Genomic DNA, 22694 nt, shown 5'->3' on the forward strand with positions numbered 1-22694 from the left:
CTTCACAGTTGCTTAGCAATAATTCAGATTCACCATCTTTTTCTTTTTGTGGAACTTATATATATATATTTAAATATTATATTTGTTATTATTATACATAATAAAGAGCATATTTGGATAATTAACCAAAACCTATGTGAAGTTTATAAAACTTTCTCTTACGAAATCCTTTCTTGGGCTTGGGTATATCAGTTTCATTGTGAGATGGTCTTCTAATGAATTGTAGATGAAAGCCTGCCTCCAATTGATTCCATATTTTCATTACCCATTTAAATATTACTATACATTCTGATACACTTCCTAAATCATTATATAATACTTCTAAAGGCACTGATGATACTGCTACAAATCAATATTCAATTAAAAAAACAGTGAACTATGTTTATGAAATTATGGAAAATTTACTCAAATGATCACAAAAATGGATATATATGTAAACACAAATTTTCATGAAAACGCTATTTTTGTCATGTCATAAATATGGTCTTTAGATTTTTTTGCTTAAAAGTATAGACTAATTAAATTATATCATCCACATTATATTACTATAATCTAGAGCCCAATATCACAATTTTAGAAATAAATTATTTATAGTCTAATATTTTAACGTCATCAAAATATTATAGTCTATATAAATAAAGCCAGCAACTGGTGCTATGAAGGTAAAATTATGTATTACTCATATATTTATAATAAAAGCAAAAGTGAAAATTGATTGTACTCATGTGATATTCCACAGGCTTTCTAAAACATGCATATGAGAGAAAAAATGGCCATTTTGCAAATGATTACGATAAGCTCTCAACATTTTAATTTTAATATGATTTAACCTTTCTAAGATGTCAGAATTTATCTTATCATCATCTTAATTATAGGTAACTCAGAGTAAGTTATAAATATAGTATGGCTTCAGTAAAATATGTACAGGTGTATGTATAGTAATTATAGATGATAGATTTATAATGGATGTAGAATATTACAGAAAAAATTGTAAGTAATATGTATGACTTTGGGGCTTTAATCTTACTTTTGATATAAGACTACTGATGATATAAAGACTACCAAATTTCATAAAATTAAAATATCCTGAAAAATATCTTTGTCCTTTAGTTTTGACAGATAGACCTCCACCTATAATTCTACAAGGCCCAGCCAACCAAACGCTAGCAGTAGATGGTACAGCATTACTGAAATGTAAAGCTACTGGTGACCCTCTTCCTGTAATTAGCTGGCTAAAGGAGGGATTTACTTTTCTGGGTAGAGATCCAAGAGCTACTATACAAGAACAAGGAACCTTGCAGATTAAGAATTTACGCGTAAGTAATGTTGGAATTTGTATTTGGATCTTCATCTCACAGAAGTACGTACTTCCCTAGGGAAACACTGTGTTGTGAAGTTAAAATCTTACATCCCTGCATAATTGCTATACATTTTATTATAGACCCTGTTATTTCTTATTTTACAAATGACAAATTGAAGTTAGAGGGAAGTTCATTGTCCTTAAGTTCGTTATAAGCTCATAACAGGCCTAGAAACTTTTTATTCCTTCATTCTATCCTATATGTATGTAATCAGTGAAACTAAAAAGGTTAAACACATAAAGTTAATGATAGTAGTAGTACATTTAAAATAACTGAAAATGAGAAATGCTTCTGATTTACTCTCATGAACAAGGGAAGTTCGTAATGAAATGTGGATAGATTGGCTCGGCCAAACAGTTATGTGGAAAGTAATAAAGAGATGAGACTGATGACTGCATAGGAAGCAGGTTTGGCTAGTTGGTAAAAGTATCTTACATTTTAGGTAAAGTTGCTGTGCAGTTTAGGTTTAAATCTGTGCCCAAGAACAAGCCATTGCTGGTCTTTTAACAGAAGATGACGTGATAGAAAAATGACCATTCCTGCCAAATTACCAAGTTAGACTTGCTACAGGAGCAGCTCAAAATAAATGTTTACTTCTGAATATTATATTAGCTATCTACTGCTGTGTAACAGTATCAGAAAACACTTCACAACACTTGTGTTGTTAGACTCAAAACAACACGTTTATTATCTCATACCTTCTGTGGGAGTCTGGGCATGACTTAGCTGGGTCTTCTGCCCTAGGGTCTCACAAAGCTACAGTCAGGGTTGTAGTCTCATCTGAAAATGGACTGGGGATCAGTTTGCTTCCAAACAACATAGTTGTTAGTGGCATTCAGTTCTTAATGGCTATCAGACTGGTGACCTCAGCTTCTTGTTTGCTGTTCACTGAAGGCTGCCTGTGGTTCCTTGCCATGTGGATATTCCCAATATGATTGTTTGCTTCCTCAAAATCAACAAGGAAGAGAGTTTTTTTGCAAGGCAGGCTTACAATCCTATATAACATAATCACAAATGTGACATCCTGTCACTTCCATGCCATATTCTATTGGCCAGAAGTAAGTCAACAGGTCCTCCACACACTCAAGGTGAGGGATTACACCAGGTGTGAATACCAGAAGGATGTTATCATGGGGGCCACCTGCCCTCCACAAGTATATTCAGTTCATTCAACCAAATATAGAAAGCCTCCCCTCCATGTAGCAAGCACTATGCTAAAGCTCAAGAGTATGTCAGAATAGTCACAAGATTGGGAATGAGGGTCAGAATTAGGGTGGTTGATGTAATAGTACATGAAGAAAAATTGACTGAAAATGATTCAGTGGAAGAACAATTAGTAGCATCTGGTATCTAGGTATAAATTGGGAACCAAGGTGATTCAAAAACAAACAAAAAGGTGTTGCATTTTCCCATTCAGAAGCCTGAGGAGGAAGATAAATTATTTTTATTATGTGTATTTTCAAATGATCACAACGGGGAGTGTTTTTTTCTTACAATGTAAATTATTTACAAGCACATGTTTATCGGATGTGTAAAATACGGCCACATAACAAAAAGGAAGAATGACTTTTTTGTAGTGTGCACATGCATACACAAACACAAATCTTTAATTTGTTACTATAATGAATGTATATATTGTTTTATTTTAATTTTGAGATAGGCATTAATTATTGCTCTAAGTAGACAAAATGCTATCAAATTCAATTTAAAGAAAAATAAATTAATACAGTAATGTCTTTTTATTTATTGTAAATTAATTGTAAACCTTCTTTGGACAAAATGGGAGTTATTAAAAAATTAATGCCAGCTCTCCTTGAGTAAACAATTTAATCGCTCTCTCTGAGCTAAAAGCAGACTTCTTGGGCCATGGAGGTTAATGCATTTCCACTGTACTGCTGAATTAAAGAGTGTGCTTGAACAGTCAAGACCCCCAATAGTGTTTAAAAGAAGCAATTAAAGGTGGGTGCTTGATGATGTCAAACAAAGTTTGAGCCCCTCTCTCAGGCTTCTGAGTAGTCTTTCTGAGATGCATATGCATACTCCTGGGAGCTTGTCTGCAGCCAGCTACACAAGGAGAAAAGGAGGTGAGAGAGTGTGCCAGCACATTTGTCTTTTTCAAAGCACTGATTAAGGACGAAAAGAGAAGGATGGAAAAGATATCAAGCACTCATGACCAGAGAAGACATTATTTAAAGTTAAAGGAATGAAAATGAATATGGTGATGATGATGATAATACAAGAGTGAGCTTTAGCAATGTATTTAGGGTTTTCATATCACTTTTGATAAACTCCACAATGAAAACATTGTTATTTTTTCTGTAAGATGACTGTCTTTAACAGAAATAAAATGTTTTACACTACTTCACTGATACAGTCAAGAGAGGGTTTCTGTAGATCATATTCCTTTAGATCTTACTTTCTTTTCCAGTACTTAAAGCAAGGGGGGAAAAATAGTGTGATGAACACTGTGTTCTCATGGTCCAGTAATTGGTAGCTGAATCCGTTTCTTCTGAGGAGAATATTCCAATAACCATTAAAACCTGCCGACCACAGCTAATGTCAGACTTGTATCTCCATACAATGACAAGGAGGTGCAGTTAAGAAGCATTACCTAGTACTCTTCTTTTAGCATTTGCACATAATAACAAGTGCTACATTTTAGTTCAACTGCTATAATAAAATGCAAATTTTTTACTCTTTCACAGACCATATTCAAATGAACATCCCATTAAAATCCAGCCTCGGCTCATTATATTTAGTTTGTGAGTGATGCTTCTTAAAAGCAAAGATCTAATGACTATAATGCGTGCACAGCCACATTTGAAAAAATGGCTCTTTCTACAATGGCTATTCCCCCATCTTGCCTCACTATAATAGAAGACAATTGTACAGAGATAACATAATATGGCAAAGAATGACGTGACAGAGTAATTTGAAACTTAGGTTAAAATACATAATGCCATTTAAAAGCAATTAAAATTGTGGAACCGCAGTAACATCCAGGCACTAATGATTTACCCGAGAATCAGTTGTGGAAGGTTGAGTCATCAATACACTTACATTTTGAACCCAACAGATATTATATTCCATGACCTCCCGTATTTTATCAACAATTAGACTCACGCTCATCGTGGAATTTTAATTCTACATCTTCTGCTTTGCCTTATTCTGTTTGGTCATCAGTTTCTCTTCCCAGTCTCGCTTTTCCTTCACCCCTAAACTAACCTGAATGAATGTTGTTTGCAATTTAAGCCCGTGGGGCTCAACCACAGGGAGGATTTTTGATTTACATATTACCAAACTTGAAGATTTTGTCAAGGTATAATCACGGAATCTTCTGCCTTTTAACATTTACAAAAGGGAACTCTTGATTATATTGTCAACTATTCCTCAAATTCTTTTGCCGCTCTTCAATGAATAACAAAAACATTTTTTGTAATCAGTGAAAGACAGTTTTTAGTATGCTTTAAAAAGTGTTATGGATTAGATGATTTCTATGACCATTTCAGCTCTCTATTGCAATGATTCCATGGGTATCGTTTGCTTGTTTTTAATGACACAACTTTATTTCATTCACTGTTACACTGCTACAATTTTAATAAAAGTGAGCACTGCACTCTTTAAAAGGAAAGGTTTAGTTTTCCTTTTTTAAAAAACAAAATTTCTTCTTCACTTTTCTCCATGTCTTTAAAAAAAAGAAGATCTGCCCCCATATTATCTCAGTGCTTATTTACTCCTGGGTATATTTTATTCTGTGAAATACAGTTTACTGATGACAAAGAGGACAGCTTTGCATTACTGATCTCTGAATGTTTATAGGATGCTGAAAACTTCTGTCCTGAGTTATCCATATCTAACTCTGACACAGTGAAGTACCAACATAAGCTGGAATTAAAAGATAAGGGGATTGCTATGGAGGCAAATAGAAAGACAACTAAAGTTTACAGACAAATAGCATTTAGTTGTAGAAATATAATAAGAATCTTTGAATCACCATTATGAATAAAATACATGATATGAGCTTATTTTAATATTTTACATGTGCATTTGATTGACTCTAATGTATAATTTGGACAGCCAAGTGATATATCACATTTTCACAGTCAAATATTGCCTTGTTGAGATTGAGTAATTATTCTACAAATCAATTAAAACAATTTTATTCTCCCCCTTCTATGCACACTAGATTTCTGATACTGGCACTTATACTTGTGTGGCTACAAGTTCAAGTGGGGAGACTTCCTGGAGTGCTGTGCTGGATGTGACAGGTGGGTTCTTTGTGAACTATTTTAACAGAAGAAATCTTGAGCCAGTTTCAGTGATTAGCTCATTATCAACTAACAAGTTAAAGAGAGATCAATATTTTAAATTTATTGAATGTAAGAACTAAGCTTTACGCCACTTTTTCGTTTCTATACCTCTTGGTACGTAGCATTGCATATATGAAATGTGATACATTTGTCCTTAATAATCTTGTTATTTTATTTTCTCTGTCTAAAGAACAAGCAATTCTAGTGATCATGTGTGAAAGTAAATATTTACTAATATGTAGGAAAAATCAAATATTCACTTATATACTTTTGATTCATGAAGATGAATTGCTCACTGTCTATTCAAATTCTTTAATAGACTGTTTTCCTTTTAAGCATCTTTGTCAGCTTATGTAATCAGAAATGAAGCTTTTTCTATTTGTCCCCTCTAGAGTCTGGAGCAACAATCAGTAAAAATTATGATTTTAATGACCTGCCTGGACCACCATCCAAACCACAGGTCACTGATGTTACTAAGAACAGTGTCACCTTGTCCTGGCAACCAGGTACCCCTGGAACCCTACCAGCAAGTGCATATATCATTGAGGCTTTCAGGTATGAGACAGTTCCTTTTTTCTCCATTGGGTTTTTGCTTTAGCTCCTATATCCTAAAATCTCAAGTGAGCTATCCTGCTGTTTTATTCTAAGGACATGCTTAATCAGTGCATTTTAAGAATTTATCTTTTATATCTGACTTTATTCAAGAATAGACTTTAGTTTTATTTTTCATTCATACCTTAATTATAAGATTAAATATGCATTATCCATGCCTATGTCTGTAGGGATCTGGTTATGACATAATCACTTAGCTCTTGACCATTGTAGGGATTTATCAGATGTGAATTTTGGCTTTAGAACTAAACAGAAAATAATTTAATTAGGCACAGGCACTTTTTAAGTTATGCAACTGTTATTGAGGCATGGAAGCTTGGAATTTTACGTCCTAATAATTAGAGCAGAATTTAAAATAATTCCAGTGTTTTATGCTATATATTTGAATACGTGTATTGGCTATGCCTAAGAGAATATTAAAAGCTACAATTAAGAGATTGAGTACATGCACTTCTGATTGCTGAACGGAAAAGATATGTCCAACTGTTATTTGAAATAATTGCCATCAATTCAAGGATATAGACTATAATTTAGCAAATACTAGTATAAAATTGTTTTATGAGAATTTGAAAAAATAGTTGTACTAATGGGAAAATGTGGCTTCATATTTAGTTTCAATGTGCTTCTGTTTGCCACTATAAATATAGTGATAGCCTCTCTCCTTTTTAAGCATTAGGACAAATCATCACTTTCATTTTAGGCTTCCCTAATCTATTAAAGTTAAGGATCGATATATAGTTTTCAAATTTCAAAACAGTGTTTTTCTATAAGTTTCATGCTTTGATGTAAAAAGACTTCTGAAAAATAAACAGACAGCCCTGAAAATCACATTTCCTCCTCATTCTAAACCAAAGCAGCATTTGACCTTAGACAAAGTGCTATAAAAGGGCATCCCATCTGCAGATGACTGTTAAAGGGTCCACACATACAGATTCAGAAATATTTCACCATTCCGAAGTGGTAAATCACAATACTGTGTAATGTACAATTTTATTAAAAATGTGACCAAGGGAAAATATTCATTACATGCTTCCTTTCTTCTTTTACAGATATGTAGTTTTAGAAGGCTCTATTATAATATTGCATGTGGAATTGATGCAAAAGAAAACACACCTTGTAACAGGAAAATGTATTGGCATAATTTACTCTGTAGTCCATTTATTCTTTCTACAGGTTAATTCTTTTCAAGGTATATATATATACATTTACGAGGACCATATTTATTGTATAAACTTGATGTTGTGATCTTGGCCTCTGTTCCTTTTACAGGTATTCATTTAGTGGCTGCTGTGCTTTAGCAAAGGGCTATCACATCTCCTGGGCTGAGTTTAATTTTGTTGTGCATGGCACTTCCGTTAGGTGGGCTCGGCTTTGTTGTTGAATAAACTGAAATCATCCAAATGTTTCATTTATTGGGCTGAACACTTCAAGCGTTGTGTGTGTGCGTGTTTAATTTTCAGCCATTAACCTTTGTCATTGATACCCAACTCCATTTCCAAGACCTTATGACTGCTGTTTAAATGAAATTTCTGTTCATGTTTCAGCCAATCAGTGAGCAATAGCTGGCAGACAGTGGCAAACCACGTAAAGACCACCCTCTATACAGTGAGAGGACTGCGGCCCAATACAATCTATTTATTCATGGTGAGAGCCATCAACCCTCAAGGTCTCAGTGACCCAAGTGCTATGTCAGATCCTGTGCGCACACAAGGTAATTTCAATAGCTGCAAACATGACTGTTTCTAGAAGGAGGCATTAAACAGATCTTTAAGGGCAAAGGGGTTGCAGGACCAAAGATAAATGTGTCTGCATTGCTTATTATAATGTTTCGCTAGACCTGATCCAGTGAAAAAGAAAACTTGTTGTTCACCTTGGTGAGTGTGTCCTCTTTCTGGAGTTGTCAGGGTCTATTTGGTAAAAAAGAAACAAAATAATTTGGTACAATTACATAGTAAGTTAAATTGGGGCTTAACTGTAGGGCTTTACTATATTTCAAAAGAAGGAAAAATGTTCCTCCTTCTTTGAAATTAATTGTACAATAGCAAAAAGTGATCTTTAATGGATAAAATGCCCTGTTAGGGATATCAAAATTACTTCCTCTAGTTCAGGAATTGTGTTTTGATAGTGCAGTGGGTCTCAAGGTGTGGTTCCCACAGAAGCAGCATCTGCATCACCTGGGGCCACATTAGAAATGCAGATTCTCAGACCCTGACTCAGAAGCTCTGGGGATGGCGCCTGGCAGCCTGTTAAAGTGCCCTCCAGGAATGTTAATGCTTAAGTTTGACAAGCATCATTACAGTGTATTTTATTAAACCACATGTTTAAAGGAACAATTTGTTTCAGGAAGCAGTAAACCAAGCTTTCTTCCCGAGGTATGCAATGCTTTTGACTAATAAAAAACGAAACAAAACAAAAACACCCACCCAGAATATTATAAGATCAAAATGGAAGATTTCTCATCTCATCTTTCATAGCCTGCCTTCAAACTGAGAAGTTGCTGCAGTCTAGGGGTTAATATGGGATGTTGAATTACAATTTTCCTTCTTACTAGTAGGTGAAGGGAATTAATAAAATAGAAACGGTGGCTTTATTCTTTGTTACGGCTTACTTCCCACAGGGTTCTTGAGAAAGGGTTAATTATGTCTTATTTGTAAAAGGCTTTGAACAAGATATTTATAATTCAAAGTAGTATTTTTATGCTATGAAAAGCACCATACAGCCATAAAATATTATTATAATTACAATGTAGTTCGGTGATAGTAACTAGCATGCTATTATAACAGAGAAGGGCACCTTAAAGGAATCAAGTCAAATAAAGTCACCACGTGATTTTGCAACGTTGCTGACATGATGACAGTCAAGGGAGGAGGGGATGCCACTTTGCTGTTGTTCTCTAAGCAGTAATGTGATTAATTTCCCATAATGATAAAGGGACTGTAGGTAAAGAACCTGTCTCAAGAGAAGGAAAAAGTGCAAGAAGGAATTTGACGACCTGAAACTGTTTCTATTTTACCTTGCCAGGATCCGGTTGCTTTTAGTGTGTCTGAATTTAATGAGTACATTAAATTATTGAACTTGAAAATGAAGAGGTGTATGGTTTTAAGTCAAGAAGTTGTAGTACCCAGATCTTTTTTTTTTTTTTCTTTTTTGCGATACGCGGGCCTCTCACTGTTGTGGCCTCTCTCCCGTTGCGGAGCACAGGCTCCGGACGCACAGGCTCAGTGGCCATGGCTCACGGGCCCAGCCGCTCCGCGGCTTGTGGGATCTTCCCAGACTGGGGCACGAACCCGTGTCCCCTGCATCGGCAGGCGGACTCTCAACCACTGCGCCACCAGGGAAGCCCAGGATCATTTTTGACACCACACTTTCAGCAGCTTTGCATTCTGCAAAGCACCTCTTTGCAAAGAACACTTGGCTGTGTGAGCTCTTATTTTTCAAAGATATTAAATACTGTAGAATTTAGCAATTTCTTATTTCAGCAAGGCAGCAAGTACTTGTACCATCAAAGCACAGTAGATCATAGATATATCAGCAAAGATTAATAGTATTCACATGATATTAATAATACACACACACACACACATATATATATACATATATATATATATATGATTTCTAAATCAAGTAAAACTCACTGTGTTGTCTATGTTAAGGATGAAAAAAAGTGGAACTGGAAAAAAATTACCAAAATGTAGTCCCCAATTATTTATGTTCCATCTTAAGTTAGTGCACCCAATTTAAGTTATGGCTGAGATATGCACTTAAAAATATTTTTGCAAGAGTGTCGCATTGTGGCCTGAGAAAAAACAAGATTAAGAAAATAAATCCTTTTAAATTGGACTTTGTTCCTTAAATAAGGTGATGGAAGAAAAAAATGCAACATAACATTGCAGTGCACCAGTTAAAGAAGCTGATTTGAGTATGTGTGAAATTCAGTGTTTGATATCAATTTGATGGATTTGGACATCTATAATTTATCTTTTTTCTTAATGGACACATAGGATGTAAACCATTGTATGGGAAGTAGAGTAGTATTTAGGCAAATGGTGACTAAGGGGTCAGAACAGTTTATGACTGAGAGTATATCATTTTAAACATTGTAATTCTTTCTCCCTCCTAGCCCCCCCATCACTTCGAAAAAATAGCAGCATGATTTTTTGTCAGATATTGGAGTACTGTTCAGAATTTATTACATAGAACATTTTATCAGCATTTTAAATTGGTCAAAATTATTTTTGAGAATTTGGGAGGGTTCTTCCCCTTCTTTCCCTCATTTTGTTTACATTTAGTAACATAATTCACTCGCAGTCCCCCTAATTACTTTCTCTTCCACACTCACAGACTGAAATAGCTCAAGGAATAGGAACACACAACCTACTAACTGGGGAACGGGATTGAACAAATTCCTCAACAGCAGTTTTCAGACCTGGCCCCATTAACTACTTGGAAAAGTCCTTCAACATGGCAACATCTGTGTAAAACTGATGTTTCTAAAGAAGTCTTTCAGCACGTACTTCATCCTTTAATAAGAAAATAATAGCTCTTTCACAGCAGTGTACTGAGTGGGGATAAGGGGTTGCATACACTTTTATTAAGATTATTTTAGTGAAGGTATCAGTTCTCAAATTATGTTCTAAAATGGTGGTACGTATATAAATATACTTTAACATTGTTTGTCCCAAAGAGTTCTTAATTTTTGCCCTGGAATTATTTCTAATGGCATAATATTGGCTTATATAATGTATATTAGAATCCACTATTAATTTTAAAAAATTGGGAATGGTTATCCCTGTAGATATCAGCCCGCCAGCACAGGGAGTGGACCACAGACAAGTCCAGAAAGAACTCGGCGACGTCCTTGTCCATCTTCATACTCCGGTTGTATTGACTCCCACCACTGTTCAAGTCACATGGACGGTAAGTTTTTAAAGACTATCCTAATGGTAGTCTCTTTTACTCCTTTAAGAAAACAAACCAAAACAGAAAAAAGCAAACAAACAAACCAAAAAAAAAAAAGTAGCAAAAACACTCACCATTTAAAGTCAAGGTGTAATCAAAGGCAAAGAAGAAAAAAAACTCAATAGATAAACGTGTGACTAGAGTAAAAATAGATCGCAATATAAACAATACGATCTGTCTCCTGAATTTTTAAATGGCCTTACTGAGATATAATTAACATACCAGAGTTAAAGTGTACAACTCAGTATTGTTTGGTATCTTTGCAGAGTTGTGCAGTCATCAGCAGAATCTGATTTTAGTACATTTCATCATCCCAAAGTGAAACCCTCCGCCCATTAGCAGTCACTCCTCCGTTCCCCTGACTTTAGCCCTTTGCAACCACTAATCTGTTCTCTGTCTATATAAATTTGCCTATTTCTTCCATGTGAATGAAGTTATACAATATACGATCTTTTGTATCGGGCTTCTTTCACTCAGCATGATGTCATTGAGATTCATCCATGTTGTAGCATGTATTATTAGTACTTTGTTCCTTTTTATTATAGAGTAGAATTCCATTGTATAGATGTATCACATACATCTGTTTATCCATTTATCAGCTGATTCATCTTTGAGTTGTTTCCACTTTTGACCATTATGAATGATGGTGCCGTGAACACTTGTGTACACATCGACGTATATTTTCATTTTTCTTGCGTATACTTAGGAATTGTTGAATTAAACTCTCTGCTTAACGTTTGGATGAACTGCCAAAATGTTTTCCAAAGTGGTTACACAATTTTATGCTCCCACAAGCAATATTTGAAGGTTCTAGTTTCTTCCACATCCTTGCCAGTTTCTCTTGCATCTTATCCTGTCCTTTTGATTATAGCTGTTCTAGTAGGTATGGGTGGTATATCACTGTGATTTTAATTTACATTTTTTTAATGACTAGTGTTTTGAATCTTTTATGTGCTTATTGAGCATTTGTATATCTCCTTTAGAGAAATGTCTGTTCAAATTCTTTGTCCATTTTTAAATTGAGTTGTTTGTCTTCTTATTATAGTTCTATAATGTTCTTTACATATTGGATACAAATCCTTTATCAGATATATGATTTGTAAATATTTTCTCCCAATCTGTGGGATTTTTTTTACTTTCTTAATGATGTCATTTGAAGCACAAAAAATTTTATTTGAAGTTCTCTTCTAAATATAAATCAATCATCTTCACATTCTTTTAGCTGAATCTCATCCAGCAGTACCAAGAAAAGTATTTAATTTTAATAATTTGACATATGTAGTAAAAAAAAATTAATGGGTTTTAAGAAGTAGATTGATATTTTAATATATGCTAAGAAAGTCCAATTCCAAATTCCATGCATTATTAAATGTCAACCTGCCCACTGTTATTTCAAAATACAAATGTTTTCATCGCATGATAGTCACTGAAATGAAAACAAGAAATAGCATAAAAATAGCCATATTACTCATATTAGAGGATATTAACCCTTGTATATGTATTTGTGTCTATGTGTGTCTGTTTTGTGAAGAGCCAGATAATGTTCTTCCCTGTGCCTAATACAGTTTTTGCCAACTTCTCATTTATGCCTGAGATCTCTTGCCGCTAAAAATCCATGGGGATGATAAAAGGGCAGTTTTTTAAAACCCCCCGTATTTGTGCTAGATCTTGTATGTTGTGTAAGTAATGGTCATTTGAGTCATGGATATCTAGAAAATTTTCACTTTAATTATAATATTAGAATTATATCCATCATAATTAATTAGAAAGAATTATATTAATTAGAAAGTATTTATAATTATGACTATTAGTTTTGTTATTGTTTTTGTGGTAGTAGAAGAATGACTGTAAGTTAAAAAAAAAAATGGATTTTTCCCCCTTAGAATCCAAGTTTCTTTAGGGAACTATTTCACCCATTTCCATCAATTCCCTTAACAAAAGTAGTTGAAAAAGGAAAACCAGTTATTTTTCGTCAGCTCTTAACTAATTATGTTTGAAATATGAAACGCAATGAAGAGAATTATTCCAGCGTCCTCTTATTAATAAAACCATTGAGCAAACATAGTTCAACAAGCATTTTTTGAGGACCAGTTTTGTACTAGATGTGGGGAAACACTGTATAAAGAGACACAAATCTGCTTGAGAAAAACATGGGAATTCTTAATGAAGGTACACAGGGATAAGGGCCATAACTGTATGTACACATTTTATAAACACAGGTTTCAATCAAAGAGGAAGTGATTAACTCTATCCTCAGGCATCAGAAACAACATTATCACTTATCTACATCTATACGGGGAAATATAGAGGCATTATTTATTTGAACAGAGGAAACTAAATTAACATTTAGGGCTGTTTTCTCCAGTTCTATAGACTTGTAAAAGGAAACCAATGCAGACAGGTTGAACAGTGTTCCCAGTATCCTACAACTATTTACAGGTAAAGATAGGATTAGAATTTCCTTACTTTAAACCTACTTTTTGTGTTTTTCACTTTAAAGATAAACTATAGACAAATATTTAGTTGAAAGAAATACCTTTTAACTGTGGAATTTCAACATATGATCCTGGATGGGGCACTTTACTTCTTAAACCACACTAGTCAAACGTTTAGTGAGTACCAAACTGGGTAATGCTTTAACAAAAAATAAAACTAAATTTATGTTTTAAGAGTAATTATGATTATTTAAGATTACATTGTTTCCAATTTTATTTTTGATTTAATTTCACATAGACTTATTCTGTTTTCTGCATATAATGGTTTCTATTCTTCTGCTCCCGTGAAGGGAGTATAATGACCTCATCATTTTTCCAATGGCACAGAAAGGATATCATCTGACATGGCTCTTCCATCTTTCTGTAGCTTTGGCTAGATACCAAACAAATAAAGCCAAGGAAAGGGTTATATTTTTAACAACAGATTTTTCCTCATTCTCAATTGAAAAAGTCTTTTCTGCTTTGTTGTGAGTTTTGAAGGGGTTTCTTTTTTAAGCTGCTTCTAAATGTGGAAATTATTTGGGTAAGAATCAAAGTCATTATGTTTATGAAGTTAATCACTGTAAAAGTCACTGAATTTAAAAGAATAAATCAAATTAGATAAGAATTTCAGATCAGTAGTCTGGGAGTTCTTCCAGGAGAGGGACCTTGTCATATTCATCTCTATATCCCAAGAAACTTGTCATTTCTAGTTTGCATATCTCTATCCCTCATGAACTTGTGTTCTGAGAGTCCAAAGTTCGTGTTTTCATTTCTGTTTTTTCAGAACAAAGCATTCATTATGAAATACTTTTTCAGTAACTGTCTGTTGAATGATCAAATCAGTTGTTTTCATACATTTTAACTTTTTACTTTAAAAAAGAAACCATTCAATTATATCACAAATTCCCCACGAATTTGTAGTTACACATGAGATAAGTATATATTTCAGAGGTAAATTTTAGTGAAATAAATTTAGGCTGGAAGTCAGATCAGTTGCCAAAGAAATTGTAACCAAATATTTCATTTTCATGTCATATTTTCAACTTGCTAAATGTGTATGTTCTTTGAGTTATAACACTGTTAGTATTTGAGTTATAGACATGTTGATGTTTGAGGGAAGAAATATATTCACCAGCCCATGTATTTCGATTAGGGGTCAGCTGATATGGTTTATCAATAGTTGGCAGGATTCTATTACCAAACACATAGGATGTTTGAACTGGAAAGACCATCTGCCTGCCCCACAAGTCTAATCTTGAAGCAACAATACTTAACAAAAGCTACTTTCTAAAAGTGACTGCTGTTATAATAAGGGTAGGTAAAAATGATGAAAATGGCTGTTTTACAAAGAAAGTAGCAATAAATCCCTTATTTTAAAATCATTATTCTGGTTTTTTTGTGTGTGAGTGTTTTGTTTTTATTCAAGGACAAAAAGGATTATAGGCTCCTTGCCCCTTAAACATCACAGCTACTGGAGTTGAAAGAGTGTTTTGGCGAACTTGAATTTCAGAACTCAATTAAACCCAGATCAGTTACTTAGAAGGCTAAGCCCACCAAAGGAAATTCAATTTGAATTTTCAGTATAGATGGAATTTTTAAAATTGAAATGATAGATATTGAGCATCTCGCTTTAAACCTTTTAATGAAAGTGCTGATTTGAGGGCCACATATGGGCCCCCATTTTTAGTATATCCCGTACGTAACAATGCTTTATCATTGTACAGCTCTAAAACTTGCAGAGTGGTTTAAACTGTATTAGTCATTTAATTGTTTCTGTGCCCTTGTAATATGCGTATTATTTGAGCAAACTAAGTAAACTGAGGCTCAGAAAGTTTAAAAGGCTAAGCTGTCACTTAATAGAGACCTTGTGACCTGAAGACTGAAACTCTCTTCACTTCACATGTTCCTTAAGACAATTCATTTGTATTCAGATTGGTATCCAGAAAATACCAATTTTTTAAATTCTATAAGCCCATGCATGGATTTGTGGCTGGACTCTGATTATAATCAACTCTAAAAGAAAATCCTCCGTCTTATAACTAGAATGTTAATAAAACTAGTGACAAGCATAAGGTTTAACTCAAAAGTGACCACTTGTCAAAAGGTGCTCCAAAAGTCAGTGCTGTAGAGCACGTATCCACTAAAAATCCCACCTATTTTTTAATAGGTAATATGCAGCATTTTCATTTTTGCTTTCACCTGCAACAACAAATTTCCTTCTGAAAAGAATGTATAGCAACCGCGCAAAATCAAGTTAAACTATTTAGCTATTAAGTAGGCCATTAGAATACACTGGTTGAAGGCAGTGTACACTGAAGTGAGCAAAGCAATGTTGTGTAGTAAACATTAGCTTCATAAAGTCCTAAAACACTTAATTAATGAAAACCAAACATGGATAAAACCAATTTACCCTGATTTACAGACTCCCTTCATCTGGAAACAGCTGCTTAATGTCCTTCTTAAAAACACAGCTTGCTTCTTTCAGTATTAACAAGCTATTATTGTGAGTTATGTCTTTCTTTCAGTATATAAATTCACTTAAAGTGAATGCAGAGAAGTTTATAAACTGCAAGCTTAATGTTGTTTTAACATATGCTGCAGGGATTTTTTTGAACATTGACAGTTTTGATGAAAGGCATCTCTCCTGGCTCTCATAAATTTACCTTTTTGCTTTTTACTTGCCTTGTTTTATAATGTCAGAACAACTTCTGCTTTTCAAAAAATATGTATTTTGGTATGAACACAAACTGGTAGCATGCATTAGGATTCAAAGATCATGAGCTTTGGTATCAGAACCGAGCTTACTTTTCCTTGACATAACCTCATACAAGTGTAGCACTAATTCCACAAATCTTTGAGGGTTAGAAAACTGTCAGGTGGGTGAAGGAATTCTTACTTGTTGAGACTCATCTGTGAAACTGGAATTAGCTATACTTAGAAACACACATGCTCATGCTTACCAACTTTATGGATTTTTCTAGCTTGGACATTCTAAATACCAAAAAAAATGTCCCTTTGTTTCACTGTATTTTGATTGAGGTTCTGTATTTTTTAATTTTCTGTCTTCACTTTAAAAAGTATTTTAAAATGCTGCAACTAATGAAGAAATGCCAGAAGTTAATACATGAAAGAATACCTTTTGTTTATTGTGTTAACAGTTGGATCAAGACATTTTTAAAAAGCTGAAGTAACCGTTTCCATCATCACCTTCTTTATTTCCTCTCTCTCCTCAACCTTCCTAAAATGAGGTTATTCCATCTCTTCTCCATTGAATTTTACACTTTATTTGACAGTGAAATATGTCAAGTTAAAGGCTTCTTAAAATATGGCTACTAAACTATAGCATATGGAATATTAATTGAAGAAGGTGCTGTGATAGTTATATTTGTCAAGCATTTCTAAAAAATGGCAAGACATTAAAAAAGTTTAAAAAGCTAAAAGTTCCTTTATCCCTGAAATGAAACAATGGTAACTCCAATAAAGACTCTTCAATAAATGTAAAACAAGAACTTGTTTTTTGATATTTTTTGATATTTTGATATTGGTTTTCAGGTTCCAAATCTCAGATTTTTATTAAAAACAGCTGCTTATCCTCTGTACCTCAAATGAATGAAAGGATCAAGAAAGTTGTCAGGTTGTGCCAATAGTGGGATATTGGAGGAGCCAGAAGTTGATAACTTAATAAATGTCTTTCATTTAATATTTGTTAATGGGTATAAGCTTTTCATATGCATTTAAAACAGACGCTCTGGCGCCACAACTCTCGAGTCTCTTTCATATGCTTCCTTCAGCTACAGGAATTTTACACATTCTGTTCCTACTCTTCTTCCCCTAAATAAGTCTTACTTTCCATGCAGACCTCAGCACTTGTTCTTCTTCCAGGAAACTGTCTCCCCTTCCTGACCACTCAGCTTCCTCTCCACTCTAGGCTTTCTTAGCTCCTAGTACAACTCACTCATAATATCTGCGTATGCTTATTTGTTATGAATGTAACCTGCCCATTGTTTGAGTGATCATTAAATAATGCCCACCTTCTACCTGAATTCTATGCACCACGAGGCCTGGGACTGACTCTACTTTCATTCCAGTTTTACCCTCAGAGTTAACAGAATAACTGGCACCTCTTAGTAGGAACTCAGAAAATGTTTGAGTGAGTGAAGACATTAGTGAATGAACAAGGGATGAGAATGGAGATTCCGGACAAATAGCACACTACATATAAAACCACAAAAATGAGAATTGTTGACTACAAAAAAAGAACAAACAGACGAACAACAAAGCTAGAAACATTGGCATGTCTAGGCCTTGACAGGCTTTTGTGCTAATCCAAAGAATTTGAATTAATTGAGTATCTTAGCTGCTATGAAGTATTTTTAACAGGAGAGAATGTTGTTCCACTCTTCATTTTGGAAATAACAACTCAGGAGCAACGTGAACCCAGAACTGGAAAAGGATATTAGAAGCAGGGAGATGAATTAGAAAGCCATGGCATCACTCAGACACTTCCATTTGGTTTCAAAAGTCTTTTGCTTTGTTTTTCAGGTTGATCGCCAACCCCAGTTTATTCAAGGCTACCGAGTGATGTACCGTCAGACTTCAGGCCTGCAGGCTACATCAACATGGCAGAATTTAGATGCTAAAGTCCCGACTGAGCGAAGTGCTGTCTTAGTCAATCTGAAAAAGGGGGTGACTTATGAAATTAAAGTTCGACCATATTTTAATGAGTTCCAAGGAATGGATAGTGAGTCTAAAACAGTTCGTACTACTGAAGAAGGTCAGTATTCAGATTTCTAACATAAACCAAACTTAAACCATAATGAAATCAATTTCTGTTGAAGTTCTAGTTTATCATCTTCCTTAGAAGGGTAGCAAAAGACATTCTAAAAGTCAATCCAGGAAGTATCATTTTCTCCTTTTATTCTGAGAATTTCATAGAATCTAACAACTCAAAAAGATGACATTCAAGTAGTTTGAATTTTCCTTAAGGAAACATTCGCTTCAAATCTTGTTTTTCAGTGCACTGGAATTTGATTATAATGTTTTCCTATTTTTTTTTTTACACATGGATTTAAGACATTTGGCTTCATTAAAGGACAGGCTAATGGAAACCCAAGTACACAGGCTGTTCTTTGTCTCTCTTTGTTTGGGTAGAGTAAAGCATGACATTTCCTTTCATAAGCCTGCTTCCCTACGGGCTCTGCCAGTCTGATTCATAATTTCTAATCCGGAAGGCCCCTTGCATGTTTGCAGCAGCATTCTTCTTAGTGATGTTCCCTCTCCCTCTTCCCTTTGTAACTTTTCTTACCTGTAGATACTTTTAAAGTCAGTCTGTGATGGACATGAAATTAATGTTGGTCTCAACCAGACCATTTTCTAGCGTCTCCTTCCCTAAACTAGAGGTTTATAATGAATGCTATCATCAACGTACAAAAAATCCGGGCTTCCCTGGTGGCGCAGTGGTTGAGAGTCCGCCTGCCGATGCAGGGGACGCGGGTTCGTGCCCCAGTCCGGGAAGATCCCACATGCCACGGAGCAGCTGGGCCCATGAGCCATGGCCACTGAGCCTGCGCGTCTGGAGCCTGTGCTCCACAATGGGAGAGGCCACAACAGTGAGAGGCCCGCATACAGCAAAAAAAAAAAAAGAACAAAAAATCAGATACCAACTATAATAAATTCCCCCCTTTTCTGCTTTTGTACTAATTTTATGTACAAAACCATATTTTATATAAATCAATATAAGAGCAACCTTAAGAAAATGTGTGTAGGTTGTTCATGGTAACATAGATGTACATGTTTGACCAAAGAACTTTTAAATTATACATATCTTATAGTAAGCAACACAGAGAAATTTTATCTTCATATTGGTTTACAGTGTGCTATACTGATATGAGCTGAAGTGCATATTTTTAAAGGCATCATTAGTCTACCTTTAAGATTTGTAAAGAAAATAAATTAATAATAGGATCTTCATCCCCCATTAAATTTTACTTTATGTGGATAATGTGTAGAACTAATGAGTGGGGTGGGTCAATTTAATACAGAATGCTACATTTGAAGCATATTTCCAAAAATCAATTTCACTGCAGTTAGACTTTTCCTCTAGACTAGACATTTGTCACCATTCGGTATACGTTCATCTCCGCTTTCTGTGGCCTTCTGAAGGGAACAAACTGGAACTCAGCTGGGCTTGTCTGGGAGCAATGAGTGGGTTCTTTCACATCTGTGTAATAATTGACAGGTCAGGAAATAGGCACGGTGTTCTCGCCAAGCCAGCGGTAAGGCAGATGAGAAGCCAGCTCTCCAAAATGTTACTTTTCAATGAAGTCTACTTAATAACTACAAAACTGGTAGGCAAATGGTTGGATTGATGTCATTGTGCCACATTTTGGAGCAACCTTATCACACAGAGGAGTGATAAAGAGCAGTATGGTGGTAACGTGTCTGTGTGTGTCTTACACTCAATGCAAAGATGACTACACCTTAGTGAAATATGCTGTGACAGATTTATCAAACGTGGGAAACTTTATTGATCGGCTTTTTTTTTTGGAGGGGGGGCTGCATTGGGTCTTTGTTGCTGCACGCAAGCTTTTCTCTGGTTGTGGCGAACAGGGTCTACTCTTCGTTGCAGCGTGCGGGCTTCTCATTGCAGTGGCTTCTCTTTGCTTTGGAGCACGGGCTCCAGGCACGTGGGCTTCAGCAGTTGTGGCACTTGGCCTCAGTAATTGTGGCTTGAGGGCTCCAGAGCGCAGGCTCAGCAGTTGTGGCGCACGGGCTTAGTTGCTCCGTGGCATGTGGGATCCTCCTGGACCAGGGCTCGAACCCGGCTGCCCTGCCTTGGCAGGTGGACTCTTAACCACTGCACCACCAGGGAAGCCCCCATTCATAGTCTTTTAAAATATGTTTTATGTTTCAAGTGTACACGTTTTCAAAGAACTAAGTTGTGTAGTTGTGAAAGCATTGATCTTATATGTAAAAATTCTTTTGTACCACAAGATTATCTGAATTTTGCTTTAACTGTTAGTACTTTGATTTGTTTTTTCCATAAAGGAAGAGAACTGTAGGAAATTAAAATCTGTCCATTTCACATTTGATCCAACATGAACTGTTTTCATTTATATCATCAGAGTTCCTTGTTCATCAATATAAAATAAGTTTTAAATCTTAAATTATGGGTCAATTTATAACAGTCAATTATTTTTCTCAATACGAAAACAGAAGTGTCTTTTTTCTGCATTGGTGAAATTTATAGCTGTGTTTCTGTTTTTATGTATTAAATGCAAATCAGAACAAAACAAAAAGATTGTCAGTAATGCTACCACTCAGAGATAATAACATAAAATTTTGGAATGCATCCTCTCAGAACATTTTTGATAGCAGTGTTTTTTTGTTGTTGTTGTTGTTTGTTTTTTGTTTGTTTGTTTTTTAAAAAGCGAGCCTATTAGAGTCAAAAGAACAAAAGTTCTAGAATCAATCAGGCATACCTGGGTTCAAATTCTCCCTCATTATTTGACTTAGCTAAGTCTTCAGTTTCCTTATCTGTAAAACTGAGATAAGAGTTGTTTTTATTTCCTGAGGTTATTATGAGAATTAAATCTTACTCTTACCTCAGTTCTGGGCACATAGGAAACATTCATTTGAATGTTAGCTGTTAAATTTATTGTTGAGGACATATTACCATAGCTGTTGTATTTGCTTTAATCTATCCATTATATATAAAGGATTTTTTTTAAACTGTCACTGTTAATTCAGAACTACTGGAAACCAGACCTTCTTGCATTTTGTCTTTATATTCATATTCTGTAAGCAGTCTTAATGTACACCAAGACTTACAGTTTGTGTTCATTCTAATCACTTCCTCTGCAGCCCCAAGTGCCCCACCACAGTCTGTCACTGTGCTGACTGTTGGAAGCCACAATAGCACAAGTATTAGTGTTTCCTGGGATCCTCCTCCCCCTGACCATCAGAATGGAATTATCCAAGAATACAAGGTAAGGCCCGGATGAAGAAGGAAAGTTCACAGGTAAAAGTCCCCAGAGAAGTCTCAGGGTCACATGGAGGGGGAACATTTCGAGTGGCCCTCTTATTGAGTTTGAGTGTAAAGTAATATTTTATATCTTTGTGTGACAGGTAAAGAAGCAAATGCATAGGATGCATAGAACCTAATTCCAAGGTCACAGATAACACAAACTCAGTTGGACACGCAAACCATAAGAATGCAGCGTTGTTGTTGTTGTTTTTTTTGTTTGTTTTAATAATGTGATTGCAGAACCTCAGGGATTTAGAGAGACAGGGTAGAGGGTAGATAGTGAAGCCCTATCCTAGGGAGTGCCTTTATCTTTGTTATTAGATTTCTGTGTAATGGGACTTAGAACAGCTGTTTTTAAACTGTATTCTCATAAAAAAGATGCTTCAGGAGTTTAAAGAGTTGAGATGGAGATAAGAGGGTGGACAGTACCGCCTCCCACTGTAAATTCTGCTTTTACCAAGTTATTGGTAAAAGGTTCTGTAAAATATTTCATTTGAAAAAAGGGAGCCATTGAAAAAACAAATTGTGAAAAACTCTTATTTTTCAATTGATGAGTTTGTTGCTATTTGGAAACAGTATATATTCGTTGTTTCTTCACCATCATTTGAGCAACATCACTTAAGAATCACAAGTTGTCTAACTTTGAGAAATAAGGTTCTAATTAATTGTGATGTGATTAGACCACATGGGAGAGTAAAACACCTCATTAAATCTTGTAAAAATTTAAAAACTATGCTTTTTTGCTATTAATAAATTTTTATAGAAATCTGATAATAACATACTAAGTAGATCTATTAGAAAAGAAAACTAGACACCCTACCTCACCCAGGAAATTCATAGTTGGTATGTGAAATTAAGCTGAATAATTTTACTCAAAACATTGTTACTTCTAGGAAAAAATGTGAAAGTTAAAGTAGAATTTTCCTAAGTTAATGGTTAAGTTACTGAA

The 22694-nt window shown here is 34.9% G+C and overlaps 1 protein-coding gene across 1 annotated transcript in view; it reads left to right on the top strand.

Annotated features, from left to right (window-relative positions):
• ROBO2 (roundabout guidance receptor 2) overlaps positions 1–22694 on the top strand; it is a 582138-nt gene that overhangs the window by 486687 nt on the left and 72757 nt on the right. Inside the window, exons 10-16 of the mRNA XM_060010476.1 lie at positions 1111–1316; positions 5548–5629; positions 6064–6226; positions 7828–7994; positions 11079–11200; positions 18262–18493; positions 21583–21707. Coding sequence (XP_059866459.1) covers positions 1111–1316; positions 5548–5629; positions 6064–6226; positions 7828–7994; positions 11079–11200; positions 18262–18493; positions 21583–21707 — 1097 coding nt within the window. The remainder of the gene's footprint in view (positions 1–1110; positions 1317–5547; positions 5630–6063; positions 6227–7827; positions 7995–11078; positions 11201–18261; positions 18494–21582; positions 21708–22694) is intronic.

This window comes from Delphinus delphis, chromosome 4 (assembly GCF_949987515.2).
Source record: "Delphinus delphis chromosome 4, mDelDel1.2, whole genome shotgun sequence".
Lineage (NCBI taxonomy): Eukaryota > Metazoa > Chordata > Mammalia > Artiodactyla > Delphinidae > Delphinus > Delphinus delphis.